The sequence below is a fragment of the Microcaecilia unicolor genome, chromosome 12 (genome assembly GCF_901765095.1).
Source record: "Microcaecilia unicolor chromosome 12, aMicUni1.1, whole genome shotgun sequence".
Classification (NCBI taxonomy): Eukaryota; Metazoa; Chordata; class Amphibia; order Gymnophiona; family Siphonopidae; genus Microcaecilia; species Microcaecilia unicolor.
Genome location: NC_044042.1, coordinates 32110028 through 32128131, shown reverse-complemented (window position 1 = coordinate 32128131; position 18104 = coordinate 32110028). Strand labels below are relative to the sequence as shown.

Sequence of the window (18104 nt, the reverse complement as noted above, 5' to 3'; positions counted from 1 at the left end):
CATCCGTTGGAAGCTTTGTAAACATAACAGCACTGTACCAGAAAAGCACTGGGATCATGACCTCAAAGAAATTTTAGAGAAGAGGTTATGATCACCTGGGATGCCCCCATTCTAACAATAAAAATTGCAATGCAAAGAAACTGGACATAATGGTAGAAGAGAAAACTACCAGAACAGCATTGATCATAGAGATGGTTGATTACTCTGTGAATCTTATATATAGAGAGAGATCTTCAAGTATCGAGAAATGCAGTCTGAAACCAAGAAAACGGGGCAAAAGGTTATAGAAATATTTTCCATTGTTATGGAAGCCACAGTCTTAATTAAAAAGAATTTCCAAAAACACTTGGATAGGTTGCCTATACATGTTACATCTTATGAACTCCAGAAGGAAGCTTTCTTTGGCATGATATAACTACTATGGTGAGTGTTAACAGTAAATTTGAGACTGAGATCATACTTCATACACCCCTGGCTTAGGAACGAGCTTCGTTATTATCATGGCATGTGTAAAACTTTGGAAACATTGCCCCCGAGAAAGAACATTCATTTAACACAGAATATAAATGAAACTCCTTAATAGCAACATATTTGAACATTTGTATAACAAATATGGTAAACAATGTTGGCACACTACGATGGCATACCTTAAGAGGCATGCATTACATCACTCAAATAACATAGATATGATGCTTGTAATGAAACAATAGGCAGCTGAGAGGCAAGTGCAGTTGAGACCTATAGACGCATAGAAAGATGAGTAGAACAAAGGTTTGGGGATCCTCAGATGGGTGGCTAAATTGAAGGCAAATGGTTTATGGTTTATTTAAACTTGATATACCACACTTCCTGAATGAGGTATGTGGAACTGGTCTTCGTTACAAGGTGTGTGGCAAACTAGGCCAGATTGCTGAGTGGATAGTCAGTCGTCACATGTATTAAAGCTTGGGAGAAGAGGTAGTTTTAAGCTCATGGCAGACCTTTTGTGAGAGAGTTCCAGACTATGGAAGCTACTCCTGAGAAGGCTCGCTGGTGGGCATCACATCGTGCAATTTCTTTTCACAAAGGTACAGATAGTGATGCTCCTTGAGAGGACCTTAAAGGTCTCAAAAGTAGGTTGAGGGCTTATTCTTTAGGTACTTCGGTCCATTTTGCCTGAGGGCCTTGAAAATCAAACATAGAATTTTAAATTTGGCCTTGTAGACTACTTCTAGCATGCTGTAAGGCAGAGGTTCTTAACCAGTGGTGCCTGCATCCCAAGGGGCGTGGAAAGAGGTCAAAAGGGTTACAGAGAAAACTCTTAAAATCTGAGGCAATTTATTGAAACTTTCTAGACAGAGTGAAGGCAGTTATTAGGACAGCAATAGGTAGTATAATCGTGTCCTACTGTAATTTTAGCAATGTTAGCAGTTGACACTGTTAGTGGCTCACAGTTAGCAGCTGTTAGTAGTCACTAGTGGACGAGTGGCTTAGGAAGGGGGTGTGAGAGTTTCATTAATCAGTTAAAGGGATGCGGGAACCAAAAAGGGTTAAGAACCCTTGCCGTAAGTTAAAGAAGGCAAAACGCTGCTTATGCTTCAGTCTATATCCCGCCTTATTTACATTTTCTCTATAACACTTTTTCAGCCCTATTACATAGCAGTGTTTGGGGTAAATGCAGTAATTAGATACATAGTTTAAAAAAAAAAAAAGCAGTTTTAGGGTCAACCCCACCCAGTGATGCCATGTTCATTAGTAATCCACCCTGGATAAGGGCAGAATATAAATTTTAATAAATGAAGTGAAATGAAACGAAATGTATAGTAGCTTATGAGTACACGTACGTAGGGGTGAAGGACTTCAGAAGCCAAATCAGGGAGTGTGTGCATGACTAACTCTTCATGAGATGAGTAGGAGACAGTGTGGAGGGTATTAGTGAAGTGTTTGATTCATGTGTGCCCCAGTGTGCTGCTGTGGCAAATAAATAGTTGCCCGATTAGAATGTCCCCAGAATAAGCCCTCTGATAAAAACTATTTGGGAAAACTCCAATGTCATGAAAGTGACTTGATTCTCAGTGGGGCCACCCCGTAAATGGAGTGAATTCTCAGGTGGAGTCCCAGTGCTGATCTCTGAACCGATGAGCTGATTTGAATTAACATGAAATGGGTGGAACAAGAGCCCAGCGGCACAATTCTGGACTTGTATAGGTTGCAGAGGAAACAGCTGCTATAGAATTTGGACGGTCCATTTGCAGCACTACTGAAACATGAATAAGCAAGTTGCATACTTCAAATGAGTGAAGTCACAGCACTTTTATGCATATAATTACAGTCTGCAAGATTTTTTTTTTCCGTGATGGAAAAATCAGGATCCCTCCAAATGTTCCATTTCAGCCTAGAGGCTGTGCAAGTTTCAACTAGAGAGGATCTGGTGAAGGGAATGCGTTAGCTTTATCAGACTTCATGCCAAACCAGCATGGAAAAGGGAACCCTTCCAAGAAATTTTGACTTGGACATAACAGAGGAAGAGCTGAGGAATGTGAAGTATAAAATATCTTTGTGTTATTAGAATTTTTCTTAAAGTGGGGAACGTTCATCTAGACTGAGACAGCTCTTGAGGCAGCCTTTCATTCAGACCTAGAGATTGCTGAGATAACCTTTCTTTAATCCAGACCAAGAGTTCTCATCCCACTCCCTGGGACATATCTAGCAAGTCAGGTTTTGAAGATACCCACAGTGAATATGTATGAAATACGTTTGCATATAATAGAGGTAGCAATGCAAGTTTTATCACATGCATATTCATTGTGGGTATCCTGAAAATCTGACTGGCTTGGTGTGTCTCCAATGCTGGGTTGAGAACCCTTGATCAGGACTGAAATAGTCCTGAGACAGCCCTGAACCTGGATTGAGTTAGCCTTAGGTAGCCTTTCCAGACAGAGATAACCCTGAGGCAGTCTAGCAGTCAAGCTGAGCTAGTTTTGGGAAGATGGCCAGACAAGAACAAGATTTGCATATTATGCGTGTATAGATGACATGCAAAATGGAATAAGGACAAAAGAACTTTTTTACTGTAGTTGTAAAGAAAAAGGTGTGGTAAAAGACAGTCCTTTGAGTATAGCACCAGTTCCGGGACAAGTGAGGCCAAGATTCATTTACCAACATCAATGAAACCATGAACAGGAGGAGACATGCTCAGGGCATGGTGATCCATGTTAAACATGGCCAATAGCTATGAGCAATCAGAAGCTAATTTTTTTTTTAATGTTTTGAGCTCCATGAATTGTCTTCCTGATTTCATGCTTCAGGAACTTGCTCCCTTCAGTACTTTGTTCACTGGGATGTGATGTCTTGCAGAGCATATGGTTTTATACTTTAACTTCAGTTTCATAAATGAGAAATGTTGAGTCCTTTAAAAAAATAAGTAGTTGAGGCTACATCTCAGTGACTTTTGTTCTTCATATCAGCTGCCACAAGGTGTTTGAGAGAGGCCCAAAAGGGCAGTGCAGACACCGTAGTAAGTAAAATATGCTGAATATATTATTTAATGAAAATATATTATTTATTTATTTATTAGGATTTATTTATCACCGTTTTGAAGGAATTCACTCAAGGCAGTGTACGGCAAGAATAAGTCAAATATATGCAATAGACAATTACAGTAGTAAAAATATTCAAACAACAATACAAAATATGGCATAGAGGGGCATAATCGAACGGGGCGCCCACGTTTTCATGAGGGCGTCCTCGCAGGATGGCCCCCGCGAAGGGGCAGGGAAACCTGTATTATCGAAACAAGATAGGTGTCCATCTTTTGTTTCGATAATACGGTCGGGGACACACAAATCTCAATATTTAGGTTGACCTTAGAGATGGTCGACCTAAATGTTGAGATGGTCGTCCCTGGTTTTCAGCCATAATGGAAACCGAGGACACCCATCTCAAAAACGACCAAATCCAAGCCCTTTGATCGTGGGAGGAGCCAGAATTCGTATTGCACTGATCCCCCTGACATGCCAGGACACCAACCGAGCACCCTAGGGGGCACTGCAGTGGACTTCAGAAATTGCTCCCAGGTGCTTAGCTCCCTTACCTTGGGTGCTAAGCCTCCCAATCCCCCCACCAAAACCCACTACCCACAACTGTACACCACTACCATAGCCCTAAGGGGTGAAGGGGGGCACCTACATGTGGGTACAGTGGGTTTCGGAGGGCTCACATTTACCACCACAAGTGTAACAGGTTGGGGGGGGGGGTGGGCCTGGGTCCGCCTAGCTGAAGTGCACTGCACCCACTAAAACTGTTCCAGGGATCTGCATACTACTGTCATGGAGCTAGGTATGACATTTGAGGCTGGCAAAAAAATATTTTTAAAGTTTTTTTTTTAGGGTGGGACAGTGTTGGTGACCACTGGGGGAGTAAGGGGAGGTCATCCCCGATTCCCTCCGGTGGTCATCTGGTCAGTTCGGGCACCTTTTCACAGCTTGGTTGCAAGAAAAAATGGACCAAGTAAAGTCGGCCAAGTGCTCATCAGGGACGCCCTTCTTTTTTCCATTATTGGCCGAGAACGCCCATCTCTTAATCATGCCCCAGTCCCGCCTTCACTACGGTGCCGACACACCCCCGTGAACTTTGGTCGTCCCCATGACGGAAAGCAGTTGAGGACGCTGAAAATCGGCTTTTGATTATGCCGATTTGGTCGACCCTGAGAGAAGGACGCCCATCTCCCGATTTGTGTCGGAAGATGGGCGCCCTTCTCTTTCGAAAATAAGCCTGATAGTATACTACATTATAATACCAACACAATACCCAATAAAACGTTTTAATAGACAGCATAGGGTGTAAGCAAAGATGGAAAATATAGATAGATAAGACAGAGTAACAGGAGTAAGAAAATAAGGGACTAGTTAAAAAGAGTTGCAAATGAGGTCAGAAAGGTGCTCGAACATTATCTTGGCTAGGGTAGGAGTGGATAAACATGTCCTGCTATAATATTATAGAACAACCTTCTGGTTCTCCTCATTCATTTAATCACACAATGGCGGAAACAGCAGGGGGCACTGTTTGATTCCAGTTATTATATAAACTATATAGTTTTACTTGTTCACTCTGAAGATTGTTTTATAATTGAGAACCAAAATGTTGGTCTGTAATGTTTTATCACTAAATAAATGTATTTGGTATATCTTGGTGTGCTAGATATATGTGGGGTTTTTGGTACATTTTTACATTTTCTAAATTACTGAACTCTTCTTCACTTTAAGTGCACCATTAAGCTACAACTCTGATAATGCTGTTTTCAGTGTAATGTCTCTACTAGTACAGTTAGAATGCTTATCCTAACATTCCCTCTGGTAGGACATTTCAGATTCAGGAGACTTTTTGCTTTAAAATGCCGGGTTGACAGTGCCTAGAAGTGCCTAGCAATTGCTGATGTGCTGTTTAGTAATATGTAACCTGTCATTAAAATCATCCGTAGCACCTGAAGATTGGAGGGTGACCAATGTAGCACCGATTGTTAACAAGGGTTCCTGAGGTGATCTGGGAAAATACAGACTGGTAAACCTGATGTCAGTACCGCCGGGTAAAATAGTGGAAACTATTATAAAGAATAAAATTAAGGAACACACGAATAAACATGGTTCAGTGGGACAGAGTCAGCTTGGGTTCAGCCAAGGGAAGTCTTGCCTCACCAGTTTGCTTATTTCTTTGAAGGCATGGATAAAGGTGAGCTGGTTGATGTATTGCATCTGGATTTTCAGAAAGCTTGTGATGAAGAGTCAAGGGAGGCAACATTCTGGTGTGGATTGGGATTTGGTTATTGGACAGAAAACAGGGTTAAATGGTCATTTCTCTCAATGGAGGAGGGTGAATAGTGAGTGCCGCAGGGATCAGTACTGGGTCTGGTGCTATTTAACATATTTATACATGAAATGGAAATTGGAAGGACCAGTGAGGTGATTAAATTTGCAGTTGACACAAAACTATTCAAGGTTGTTAAAATACATGCGGACTGTGAAAAATTGCAGGAAGACTTTAGGAAATTGGAAGACTGGGCATCCAAAAGGCAGATGAAATTTAATGAGGACAAATGCAAAGTGATGCGCATTGGAAAGAATAATCTGAATCATAGTTAACCGATGCTAGGGTCCACCTTAGGGGTCAGCAGCCAAGAAAAAGATCTGGGTGTCGTCGTAGTTAATTCGCTGTAATCTTCTGCTCAGTGTGCGGCAGTGGCCAAAAATGCAAACTGGATGCTAGGAATTATTAGGAAAGGGATGGTGAATAAGATTGAAAATACTATTATGCCTCTGTATCGCTCTGTGGTGCGACCTCACCTTAAGTATTGCTTTCAGTTCTAGTTGTCATATCTCAAAAAAGATATAGCGGAGTTTGAAAAGGTTCAAAGAAGAGCAACCAAAATGATAAAGGGAATGGAATTCCTCTCATATGAGGAAATGCAAAAGAGGTTAGGGCTCTTCAGCTTGGAAAAGAGATGGATAAGGGGAGTTATGATTTAGGTCTCCAAGTGAATCAATTTTTTACTCATTCCAAAAGCACAAAGACTAGGGAACACTCAAGGAAATTTCATGGAAGTACTTTAAAAAAAATAGGAGTAAATATTTTTTACTCAATGAATAGGAAAGCTCTGGAACTCTTTGCCGGAGGATGTAGTAACAGCGGTTAGCATATCTGGGTTTAAAAAAGGTTTGGATAAGTTCCTGGAGGAAAAGTCCATAGTCTGCTATCGACACAGACATAGGGAAGCAACTGCTTATCCTGGGATTGGTAGCGTGGAATGCTGCCACTATTTGGTTTTCTGGAAGGTACATGTGACCTGGATTGGCCACTGTTAAAAACAGGATACTGGGCTAGATGGACTATTGGTCTGACCCAGTATGGCTATTCTTATGTTCTTATGTGGTGATTTTATGTCAGGTCACAGACCTGGAACCTGTTATCACCAACTTGGAATCATCAGTCAACGACCTGAAACCTTTTTATTTTTTATTCAGAAAATTACCACTGACCTAAATTAAATGCTTCTCCATTTGTTTAACAACAAATTAAAAATTGTACTATTTGTACAAGACATTGATTAACAGTGTTTAAAAAGTAAAACCAAGCGGATTAGAGGCTAGCAGGTTGTAGTGCTTTAGAGATGAGAGATGATGAATCAGAGCTTTCCCCTGTTGTCTATAACCATCTACTCCTGCTTTGCCAGCTTGGTGTGTGTTCTGACAGGCAGAAATTGGTAAGATCTGGATCCTCTCATTCCCTTCTCTGAGCTGGAGAAGCTCAGTTCCCTCCTTTTATTATCAGGTTCCCACTTTCTTTTTTAATCATCTCGGCCCTAGCCCTCCATTAGTGGTAACTTTCTGAAAAACAAACAAAAAACAAAAAAATTTCCAGGTCAGGGTCATTTGGGCTGGGGGGTGGGGTGGGTAATGTCTCCCCTTCTACTCCAATTGCAATAAGTTTTAAAATGTTCCAGGTTAGAGACCTGACAAAAAAAACCTCCTTTCTTCTCTGGTCAAACTCATAGGTTAAGTAGGACGGATAGGAGCTAGAGAGAGCTCGCCCCCTAGTGCCCACCTTCTGCCCTCTACTCTGGTTCAAGCACCTTGTTGTCAAGCCACAAAGCTCACCTGAGACACTGCTTGTATTTTTCAACAGCCAGCAGCCCACTATCGTACTCTTTTTCCTCCATGGGACCGGCGTCACCTGAAGCAACCAAGACTGAGAACAGCCTCTTTAACATGAATGGTATGGCACTGGTATTCTGTCCGCGTCTATCTTTTTACTGTTACTACATTATCCAGGATTATATTGTGCAGTGTTTTCACAGACCAGTTACAGTGAATCCTTTTCTTTCCTCTTGTGTTAGCTTGCTTTAAGTGGAATTATCCAGAAAGGGTCTTGTAATTATTGAAATAAATGAATATTTATTTATTTATGGATCGCTTATATCCCACATTTTCCCACTCATGCAGGCGCAATGTGGCTTACAGAGAATTAAGCAAAAACTACAAAGTTGGAAACTTAGGAAAGTAGACAAGAAGCAAATAGGGGGAGTAGTATCTAACAGTGTAAACTAGGCAGGGTAAGGGTCAGGGAGGGTGCATCAATCAGCGGCGTAAAGTGAAGAATAAGTCTTAGCAAAGAAGTAGGTCTTTAACAACTTCTTGAAGAGGACATGGTCCGCTTGAGTTTTGAGGTGGTGAGGTAGAGCATTCCAGTGTTTGGGACTCCAGTAGCGGAAGGACGAGGTGAAGATCCTCTTGTACTTGACACCCTAACAATTCGGGAAGTGGAGGTGGAGATAGGACCTAGCAGCAGGGTTGGCATTTCAAGGTGGAAGGTCGATCAAGGGGCGCATGTAATCCGGGGCAGCCCCATAGATGATTTTATGGGTTAGGGAGCAAAGCTTAAAGGCAATGCGCTCATGTACAGGCAGCCAATTGAGTTTAAAGCGCAAAGGTTCGGCGTGGGCAAAGCGTCGCTCTTTAAGGATGAGTCTCGCAGCAGTATTCTGAACTGTTTGGAACTTTTTCAACAAAGAGGCCTGGCAGCCCGCGTAAATTCCACTGCAGTAATCCAGATGGGAGAGGACGAGCCAGTGGAAAAGTGTACGGAACAAATCTCTAGTAAGGAGGAATCTTAGGTGCCGAAGCCTCCACATTGCATGAATACATTACTAAAATCTTTTCTGCCTGACTTCAGTGCACCCATGGGAGCTGGTATTCAGTTTAGCCATGTTTTGAGAAGGGCACTTTACAGTCGGGCTGTTGTACCTGGATAAGTACTCGTTCTTCTCTAGGGATGACAATTTTCAAAGCTATATACGCAGATGAACAGTGATCTGTGCACATACATAGTCTGAAAATGACCCTACCTCACAAAAAGAAGTGGAGTGGAGGAGTGGCCTAGTGGTTAGGGTGGTGGACTTGGGGAACTGAGGAACTGAGTTCAATTCCCACTTCAGGCACAGGCAGCTCCTTGTGACTCTGGGCAAGTCACTTAACCCTCCATTGCCTCATGTAAGCCGCATTGAGCCTGCCATGAGTGGGAAAGCACAGGGTACAAATGTAACAAAGATAAAATAGATACTATTGGAGATTCTACATGGAATGTTGCTACTATTGGAGATTCTACATGGAATGTTGCTATTCCACTAGCAACATTCCATGTAGAAGCCTGCACGGCCACATTGGTGATCTGCAAGGGCCGACCTCTACATGGAATGTTGCTAGTGGAATAGCAACATTCCATGTAGAATCTCAGATAGTAGCAACAGTGGAGGAGTGGCCTAGTCGTTAGGGTGGTGGACTCTGGTCGTGAGGAACTGAGTTCAATTCCCACTTCAGGCACAGGCAGCTCCTTGTGACTCTTGGAAAGTCACTTAACCCTCCATTGCCCCATGTAAGTCGCATTGAGCCTGCCATGCGTGGGAAAGCGCAGGGTACAAATGTAACAAAGATAAAATAGATACTATTGGAGATTCTACATGGAATGTTGCTACTATTGGAGATTCTACATGGAATGTTGCTATTCCACTAGCAACATTCCATGTAGAAGCCTGCACGGCCACATTGGTGATCTGCAAGGGCCGACCTCTACATGGAATGTTGCTAGTGGAATAGCAACATTCCATGTAGAATCTCAGATAGTAGCAACAGTGGAGGAGTGGCCTAGTCGTTAGGGTGGTGGACTCTGGTCGTGAGGAACTGAGTTCAATTCCCACTTCAGGCACAGGCAGCTCCTTGTGACTCTGGGAAAGTCACTTAACCCTCCATTGCCCCATGTAAGTCGCATTGAGCCTGCCATGAGTGGGAAAGCGCAGGGTACAAATGTAACAAAGATAAAATAGATACTATTGGAGATTCTACATGGAATGTTGCTACTATTGGAGATTCTACATGGAATGTTGCTATTCCACTAGCAACATTCCATGTAGAAGGCTGCGCAGGCTTCTGTTTCTGTGAGTCTGACGTCCTGCACGTATGTCAGACTCACAGAAGCAGAAGCCTGCGCGGCCACATTGGTGATCTGCAAGGGCCGACTCCGACTTCTACATGGAATGTTCCTAGGAATAGCAACATTCCATGTAGAATCTCAAATAGCACCAACAGTGGAGGAGTGGCCTAGTGGTTAGGGTGGTGGACTTTGGTCCTGAGGAACTGAGTTTGATTCCCACTTCAGGCACAGGCAGCTCCTTGTGACTCTGGGCAAGTCACTTAACCCTCCATTGCCCCATATAAGCCGCATTGAGCCTGCCATGAGTGGGAAAGCGCGGGGTACAAATGTAACAAAAAAAAATAAAAAGAATCATGCTGTGGAACCTTTAACTACATTCAGAGAGGAATTCCTGCTTTTAGCAATATCAAAAATAACATATCAATATTCAGCCTGCAGCAGCCAGCAGGTTGTTTTTTTTAAATACCTGCAGTCGTGGAATTTTTATACTTGGAGTTTAATGCCAGGCCATACACGGATACCAGTGTTGAATATTCGGGAATACAGCGGCTGCTGGTTCCTATCTCGGTTCTGGCAATATTCAGACTGGTATCTGCTTTAGCTGCACCTCTGGACTTCCCCAGCACCATGTGTCTGCCTGGGCAGAGGAACACTGAGATCCCACGGTAAAAAAAAGTAAAAAGTGAAGGAGAGTGGAAAAATGACCAGGCTGACCAGGGACAAATGAGGAAACCTCTAGCCTGCTTCAGGAGTCTTCATATAGTGAATGTTAAATCACCGAAAGTTAAATGATCATTGATAAAAGTGGATGAGAAGATATGGTCACTGACGCTGTACTTTCTATTTTGCGACAGAGGTCTTTTTCAAGATCATATTTTCTCATCCACCTTTATCGACAATCATTTACCTTTTGGTGATTTAACTCCTGAAGCAGGCTCACCTCCAAAACACAGTGCTGTGTCGAGTCTTCACCAATAAATGTTTTATCAGTTTCCTCGTTTGTCCTTGGTCAGCCTGGTCATTTTCCCCACTCTCTTTCACCTTTTTCTTCCCCAGTACTACTCAGATAGTGCTGAAGCGGCCTGACCAGATATTCGGCGGCATTATCCAGATAGGTAGAAACTGTTCCAGCCTGGATAAGATCTGCTGCGTATCGACCCCTCTGTTTTCAAATCTGCCTGCGTGATTTTACATAGAAACCCTACCAACATCCACAAACAGCAGCAAGTCTCAAAGACGTGTTAGTCCACTTGAATGTATGAAAATAAAGATTAATCCAATAAAAAAGAAAACAATATAAGATAACCTCTCTTTATTGGACCAGCTTAATATATTTTGTGATTAGCCTTCAAGAGCTAAAACCCTCTCCTTCAGGTCAGGACAGAAGATGCAAAAAACTGACAATACCAGAATAAATAAATGAATCCTAAAAGCATCCTATTGATAAGGGGAAAGCTGTGTGGAGGGGGGAGGGGGAACGCTTCTTGGGACCCCAGCACTGCATCAATGATCTTGTGATCAGGATAGAGGGAACTTAGGACATTGAAACTTTTGAACTTAAAATGGGCAGCTGCTTTGAAATTAACAAGTGAGGACACAACAAAGACCAGGGTTTTGTAATACATTATAAACCACAAAATCCAGGTGCCTGTCTTCTTCTGATCACCCATCCTCTCCACCTTCTCCCTTCACACGATCACTGGAACGTTTATGATTCACTTATATTTCCTAGTCTTGCCATCTTTTGCTCACTCTTTCCTAACCCGAGGAAGGGAGGTTTTAGCTTCTGAAAGCTAGTCAGAAAATGTGTTAAGTTGGTCCAGTGAACAGGCATAATCCTCTCTTCTCTTTGTTTATTGGATTAACTTTTATATCTATAAATTTTAGATTGAAAGCATGTGCCACTTTCTCTTGATGCAAATTTTGTGGCTAAAAAGTACCTAGAGTGGAGAGTTTGAAAACGGTCACTCACTGCCCTTCCCCTCCTCCCATAAGACTTTTCTTTCTGGTTGGCCTTGGCTTTTCACGAATGCGAAAACAGCATTCTAAAAACAACTTCTTATTGTTCACATAGCTTACCCCATGATGTCGAGACAGCAGACCCCCAAAACTCAGCCTCAGACTTGGAAATCTTCCAAGCAGAGTTTGCTGGTAAGTAAAACCCAGGATTTCCCATGCCTTGCAATACAACAGCCAATGTTAGTTCTTTCATCAAAATGATTATTTGGGGTTGACAAAGGCTGGGTATTATAGTAATATTGGATGTATTGGTGTTAAGATGTAGGGGTGAGTGTACACACTGAGATACAAGGTAGGGTATAATTACTGGCATGTAAGAAAACCTAAAATATGATGCGGGGTTGGGTGTAGACACATTGGGATACACAGTTAGGTACATACACACACTCGGATATCGGTTGGATGTATACACATTGGGATACACAGGTACATACACACACTCAGATGCGAGGTTAGGTGTATACACACTGGGATAAACAGTTAGGTACACACACACACATACAGGTTGGGTGTATTCACATTGGGATACACAGGTGCATACACACTCAGATGCAAGTTGGGTGTATACACAGGTGCATACACACTCAGATGCAAGTTGGGTGTATACACATTCGGATACACAGTTAGGTACACACACACACTTGTATGCAGGATTGGGTGTATACACATTAGGATACACAAGCACATACACACTCGGATACAGGTTGGATGTAGTCACATTAAGATACACAGAGGGCCATTTTCAATATGACGTCCATGTCCGACTTTGGATGTTGTGCAAAAAATGTCCAAAATCTGAATAAGGAAAGAAGGTCATTTTCAAAAAGGAAAAAAATCTATCTTTTTTTTTTTCGAAAATACTGTTTCCATATCATCAAGCTGATCAATCCATAGACTGGTGGGTTGTGTCCATCTACCAGCAGGTGGAGATAGAGAGCAAACTTTTGCCTCCCTATATGTGGTCATGTGCTGCCGGAAACTCCTCAGTATGTTCTCTATCTCAGCAGGTGGTGGTCACACACAGCAGCAGCTCTGGCTAGGCCTCCAAGCCTAATCCTTAGGTTTTGTTGAGGCCTGGGGTTGAGGGCTCTTTTGAGCAAGTGCAAACCTGGTGGTGCCAGGTCCCTCCTTTTCTCCCCCCTCCCGCTGGCTCCGTTTAAAAAAAAAAAAAAAAAAATATTTTTAAACGTCTTTAAAGGCGTTTAATTCGACGTTTCTTTAAACGTTCATTGCAGCTACTCACTGGGACACCAGTTCGTTACAGCTCGGAGCGGCAAGCAGGTAATTTTACCTTTTTATAGCGGGCAGGGGGTTCCCCGATTCTTCTCCTCGTGGCAATGGCGTCGGAGGGCGAGGGCGCAAAGGGTCGCTCCCCGGATCGCTGGAGCGCTTCTAGAGGGGATGCGGGGGTTTTACAACCTGATTCGCCCTTGATGGGTGATAGTTTAGTGACCGATGAATGTCCCGGTCGTTCCTCCGGCGTGGCGGGTTTTTCCCGCCATATACGCCCATCCCCCGCTCCTCGCCTCCGCCATCTTGGCCGGCCACGCGGCTCGGACGGCTTCTTCGGGGCCGCCCTTGAGGTTGGAGACATTAATGCCATGAACGCCCTTAATTTGGGCGACGGCACAAAAGCGGCTAAAGTTAAGCGCCGTTCTTCCCGCGCGGCTCCTTCACGGAGTTTCGCGCCGGACGCCATTTTGGATGCGCAGCATGTCTCTCCCCCGCTATTGCGAGCGCCGGTTGAGAGTGCGTCTAGGGCTGTTGCCCAGGCTGCGGAAGTGCACAGTCTGGGGGGTTTCTCCCCCGAGTTTGTTTTGCTGCTGCATCAGGCTTTCCTCATGCAAAACGCTGCCCCTGCTCCCTCTTCTGATAAAGAGGTTGAGGTTCCCAGAGGTAAACGCCCTCGGGTTGATTTCCAGGCCTTGGAGGACTTTTGTCTCCTCCGATGTAGATGAGGGCAGCGTGTCTGAGGTCTCCCAACGATCCTTTGCGGATTCCTTGGAGGAGATAGATCCCCGCTCGGATGGAGCGGATGACCCCTCTGCAGCGCGGCTTTTTAGCCCAGAGGATTTGCCCAACCTGTTGTTACAGGCCATGGGCACTTTGAAGATTTCCTCTCCGGAGGACGTCTCTCCCTCAGCCCCTGTTGGCTCTGCCATTATGCTGGGGACGAAGCGCTCGCCTAGAACCTTCCACGTGCATGATGCCATGCACACCTTAATTGCGGCTCAATGGGATGTCCCGGAAACGAGCCTTAAAGTGGCTAGGGCTATGTCCCGCCTCTATCCTTTGGCTGTGAGTGAACGTGAGGCCTATCTGTGGCCTACCGTGGATTCTTTAATCACTGCGGTGACTAAGAAAACGGCGTTGCCGGTGGAAGGTGGCACGGCCCTAAAGGACGCCCAAGACAGAAGATTGGAGGCGGCCTTAAGGTCGTCCTTGGAGGCAGCTGCTTTAAGTTTGCAGGCCTCAGTTTGCGGCTCCTATGTGGCCAGGGCGTGCCGGACTATGGTGCAGCGGGCTTCCCCCTCGGATCATTCCTTGAGGGCTGATTGGCCGGCCCTGGAATCGGGCTTAGCCTATTTGGCAGACTTGCTGTATGATGTCTGGAGAGCCTCAGCTAAAGGCATGGCTCAGACAGTCTCTGCGCGGCGGTGGCTTTGGCTGAAACATTGGTCTGCTGACCACGCCTCTAAATCCCGCCTGGCTAGATTGCCTTTTAAAGGCAAGCTGCTCTTTGGGGTCGAGCTGGACAAAATCGTGACCGATCTCGGCACGTCTAAGGGCAAGAAATTACCAGAGGTCAGGGCTCGGGTTAGTACTCGTCCCGATACCTCCATACCGCCCGGGCAAGTCGGGTTCCTCTGCCCCCTCTTCCTTCAAGAGGAATTTCTCCCCCAAGCAGCATTCCTTTCGCAGAGACCGCCGTCCCGGAGGTGCTCCCTCCGGTCCTCCCCCAGGGTCTCGTACCCAATGACGGGGCCTTGGTCCACGCCCCAGTGCAGATTGGAGGACGGCTGTCCTCGTTTCTGGGCGAGTGGACCACTATAACTTCAGACGCGTGGGTGCTGGAAGTCATCAGAGACGGCTACAAGCTAGAGTTCTGCCAACCCTTAAGAGACGGGTTTGTACTCTCTCCCTGCAAGTCTCCGGTCAAGCTGTGGTAGTGCAGCAGACCTTGGACAACCTGATCCGCCTGGGTGCGGTCGTTCCGGTGCCAAAAAAAAAAAAATCAGATTGGCAAGGGACGTTACTCCATTTACTTTGTGGTTCCAAAGAAAGGAGGTTCTGTCCGGCCTATCCTCGACCTCAAAGGGGTCAATCGGGCCTGGAAAGTGAGGCACTTTCGCATGGAGACTCTCCGCTCTGTTATAGCGGAAGTGAAGGCAGGAGAGTTCTTGGCTTCCTTGGACATCAAGGAAGCGTACCTGCATATTCCCATCTGGCCTCCTCTCCAACGCTTTCTGCGTTTTACAGTCCTGAGACGACACTTCCAGTTCAGAGCCCTCCCTTTCGGGTTGGCTACTGCTCCGCGGACCTTTTCCAAAGTAATGGGGGTCATAGCGGCCTTCCTGCTAAAGGAAGGAGTACAAGTCCATCCTTATCTGGACGACTGGTTGATCCGAGCCCCCTCTTGTGCAAAGTGCGGCAAAGCTATGGACCGGGTAGTTGCTCTTTTGAGCTCCCTGGGATGGATCATCAACTGGAAGAAGAGCCAGCTGCGCCCGACTCAGTCCCTGGTGTATCTGGGAGTTCGATTCGACACCCAAGTGGGCAGAGTGTTCCTGCCAGACAATCGGATTGTCAAGCTTCAGGCTCAGGTGGACTAGTTCCTAGTAGCCTCTCCTATTCGGGCTTGGGACTACGTGCAGCTGTTGGGCTCTATGACGGCCACGATGGAAGTAGTGCCCTGGGCCAGGGCTCATATGAGACCACTACAGCTATCTCTGCTGCTGCGCTGGACTCCGATGTCGAAGGATTATGCTGTGCGCCTTCCCGTGGACCCAGCAGTGCGCAAGGCGCTGAGCTGGTGGACGCAGACAGACAAGTTGTCTGCAGGATTGCCTCTGGTGACCCCGGAGTGGATTGTCGTCACGACAGACGCCTCTTTGATGGGCTGGGGAGCCCACTACTTGGGAAGGACAGCGCAGGGGCTCTAGTCTCCTGCAGAGGCAAGTGGTCTATCAACCTCCTGGAACTCAGAGCCATTCGCTTGGTGTTATTGGAGTTCATCCCGGTACTCGTGTTGAAGCCTGTACGGGTCCTGTCGGACAATGCCACGGCTGTGGCCTATATCAACCGCCAGGGAGGTACCAGAGCGCCCCTCTAGCCAAGGAGGCTATGAGTCTTTGCCAGTGGGCGGAAGCGAACCTGGAGCAGCTTTCAGCGGCCCACATTGCCGGAGTCATGAATGTCAAGGCGGACTTTCTCAGTCGCCATACCTTGGAGCCCGGAGCGTGGCAACTATCTGCTCAGGCGTTCTTGGACATCACGAAGCGCTGGGGCCAGCCGAGCCTAGATCTGATGGTGTCATCGGCCAATGGCCAAGTGCCGCGCTTTTTCAGCAGAGGACGGGACCCTCGATCCCTGGGAGTAGATGCTCTTCTCCAACAGTGGCCGACACAAGAGCTCCTCTATGTGTTCCCGCCCTGGCCCATGTTGGGCAGGGTGCTAGACCGGGTGGCAAAGCATCCCGGCAGGGTAATCCTGGTGGGTCCGGATTGGCCCAGACGTCCCTGGTATGCGGACTTGTTCAGGCTCTCAGTCGACGATCCTCTGCGGCTGTCAGTGGAGCAGGGCCTGTTACATCAGGGTCCCGTGGTGATGGAGGATCCCTCTCCCTTTGGTCTTACGGCCTGGCTATTGAGCGGCAGCGTCTGAGGAAGAAGGGCTTCTCAGACAAGGTCATCGCCACTATGCTGAGAGCGAGGAAGCGCTCTACGTCTACTGCTTACGCCAGGGTTTGGCGTATCTTTGCAGCATGGTGTGAAGCAGGCTCACTTTCTCCCTTCACTGCTCCAATTTCTTCAGTGTTGGCGTTCCTGCAAGAAGGTCTGGAGAAAGGCCTGTCGCTCAGTTCCCTTAAAGTCCAGGTAGCGGCTCTGGCTTGCTTCAGGGGCCGCCTGAAGGGTGCTTCCCTGGCTTCGCAGCCAGATGTGGTGCGCTTTCTCAAGGGAGTTATTCACCTGCGCCCTCCTCTGCACTCAGTGGTGCCTGCGTGGAATCTCAACCTGGTGCTAAGAGCATTGCAGAAGCCGCCTTTGGAACCCTTGTCGAGGGCATCTCTGAAAGACCTGACGTTGAAAGCAGTCTTTTTGGTGGCTATCACTTCAGACAGAAGAGTTTCCGAGCTCCAGGCGCTCTCATGTCGAGAGCCTTTTCTGCAGTGCACTGAGGCAGGAGTGACTATTCGCACAGTGCCTTCCTTCCTGCCCAAGATTGGTTCTCGCTTCCATGTGAATCAGCAGCTCTGTCTCCCTTCCTTTCATAGGGAGGACTACCCAGAGGAGTACTCCGCTCTTGAATATCTGGATGTGAGACGAGTCATCATCAGATACTTGGAAGTGACCAATGATTTCCGGAAATCGGATCATCTGTTTGTCCTGTTTGCAGGTCCTCGTAAGGGTCTGCAGGCTGCTAAGCCTACAGTGGCAAGATGGGTCCAGGAAGCCATTGCAGCGGCTTATGTGGCCGCGGGGAAGGTGCCGCCTATCCAGCTGAAGGCTCATTCCACGAGAGCTCAGGCGGCCTCGATGGCAAAGGCCGGATCCGTCTCCTTGGAAGAGATATGCAAGGCGGCAACGTGGGCTTCGGCTCATACATTCTCCAAGCATTACCGTTTGACTGTGGCTGCACGGGCGGAGGCTCGGTTTGGAGCTTCAGTGGTGAGGTCAGGGATTTCTATGTCCCGCCCTGGGTGAGTACTGCTTCGGTACATCCCACCAGTCTATGGATTGATCAGCTTGATGATATGGAAGGTAAAATTATGTATAATCATACCTGATAATTTTCTTTCCATTAATCATAGCTGATCAATCCATAGCCCCTCCCAGATATCTGTACTGTTTATATTCTGGTTGAATTTTAGGTTCAAGTTTAGCCTTCAGTTACTTCAGGAGGACTTC

At 46.2% G+C, this 18104-nt stretch overlaps 1 protein-coding gene across 2 annotated transcripts in view; it reads left to right on the top strand.

Annotated features, from left to right (window-relative positions):
* Positions 1-18104, top strand: part of TRIM29 (tripartite motif containing 29) — a 52694-nt gene that overhangs the window by 30727 nt on the left and 3863 nt on the right. The window contains exons 8-9 of one of the 2 annotated variants that reach the window (XM_030220445.1): positions 7654-7746; positions 12032-12108. In XM_030220445.1, the coding sequence (XP_030076305.1) occupies positions 7654-7746; positions 12032-12108 (170 nt within the window). The remainder of the gene's footprint in view (positions 1-7653; positions 7747-12031; positions 12109-18104) is intronic. The other variant, XM_030220446.1, reaches the window with a different exon arrangement.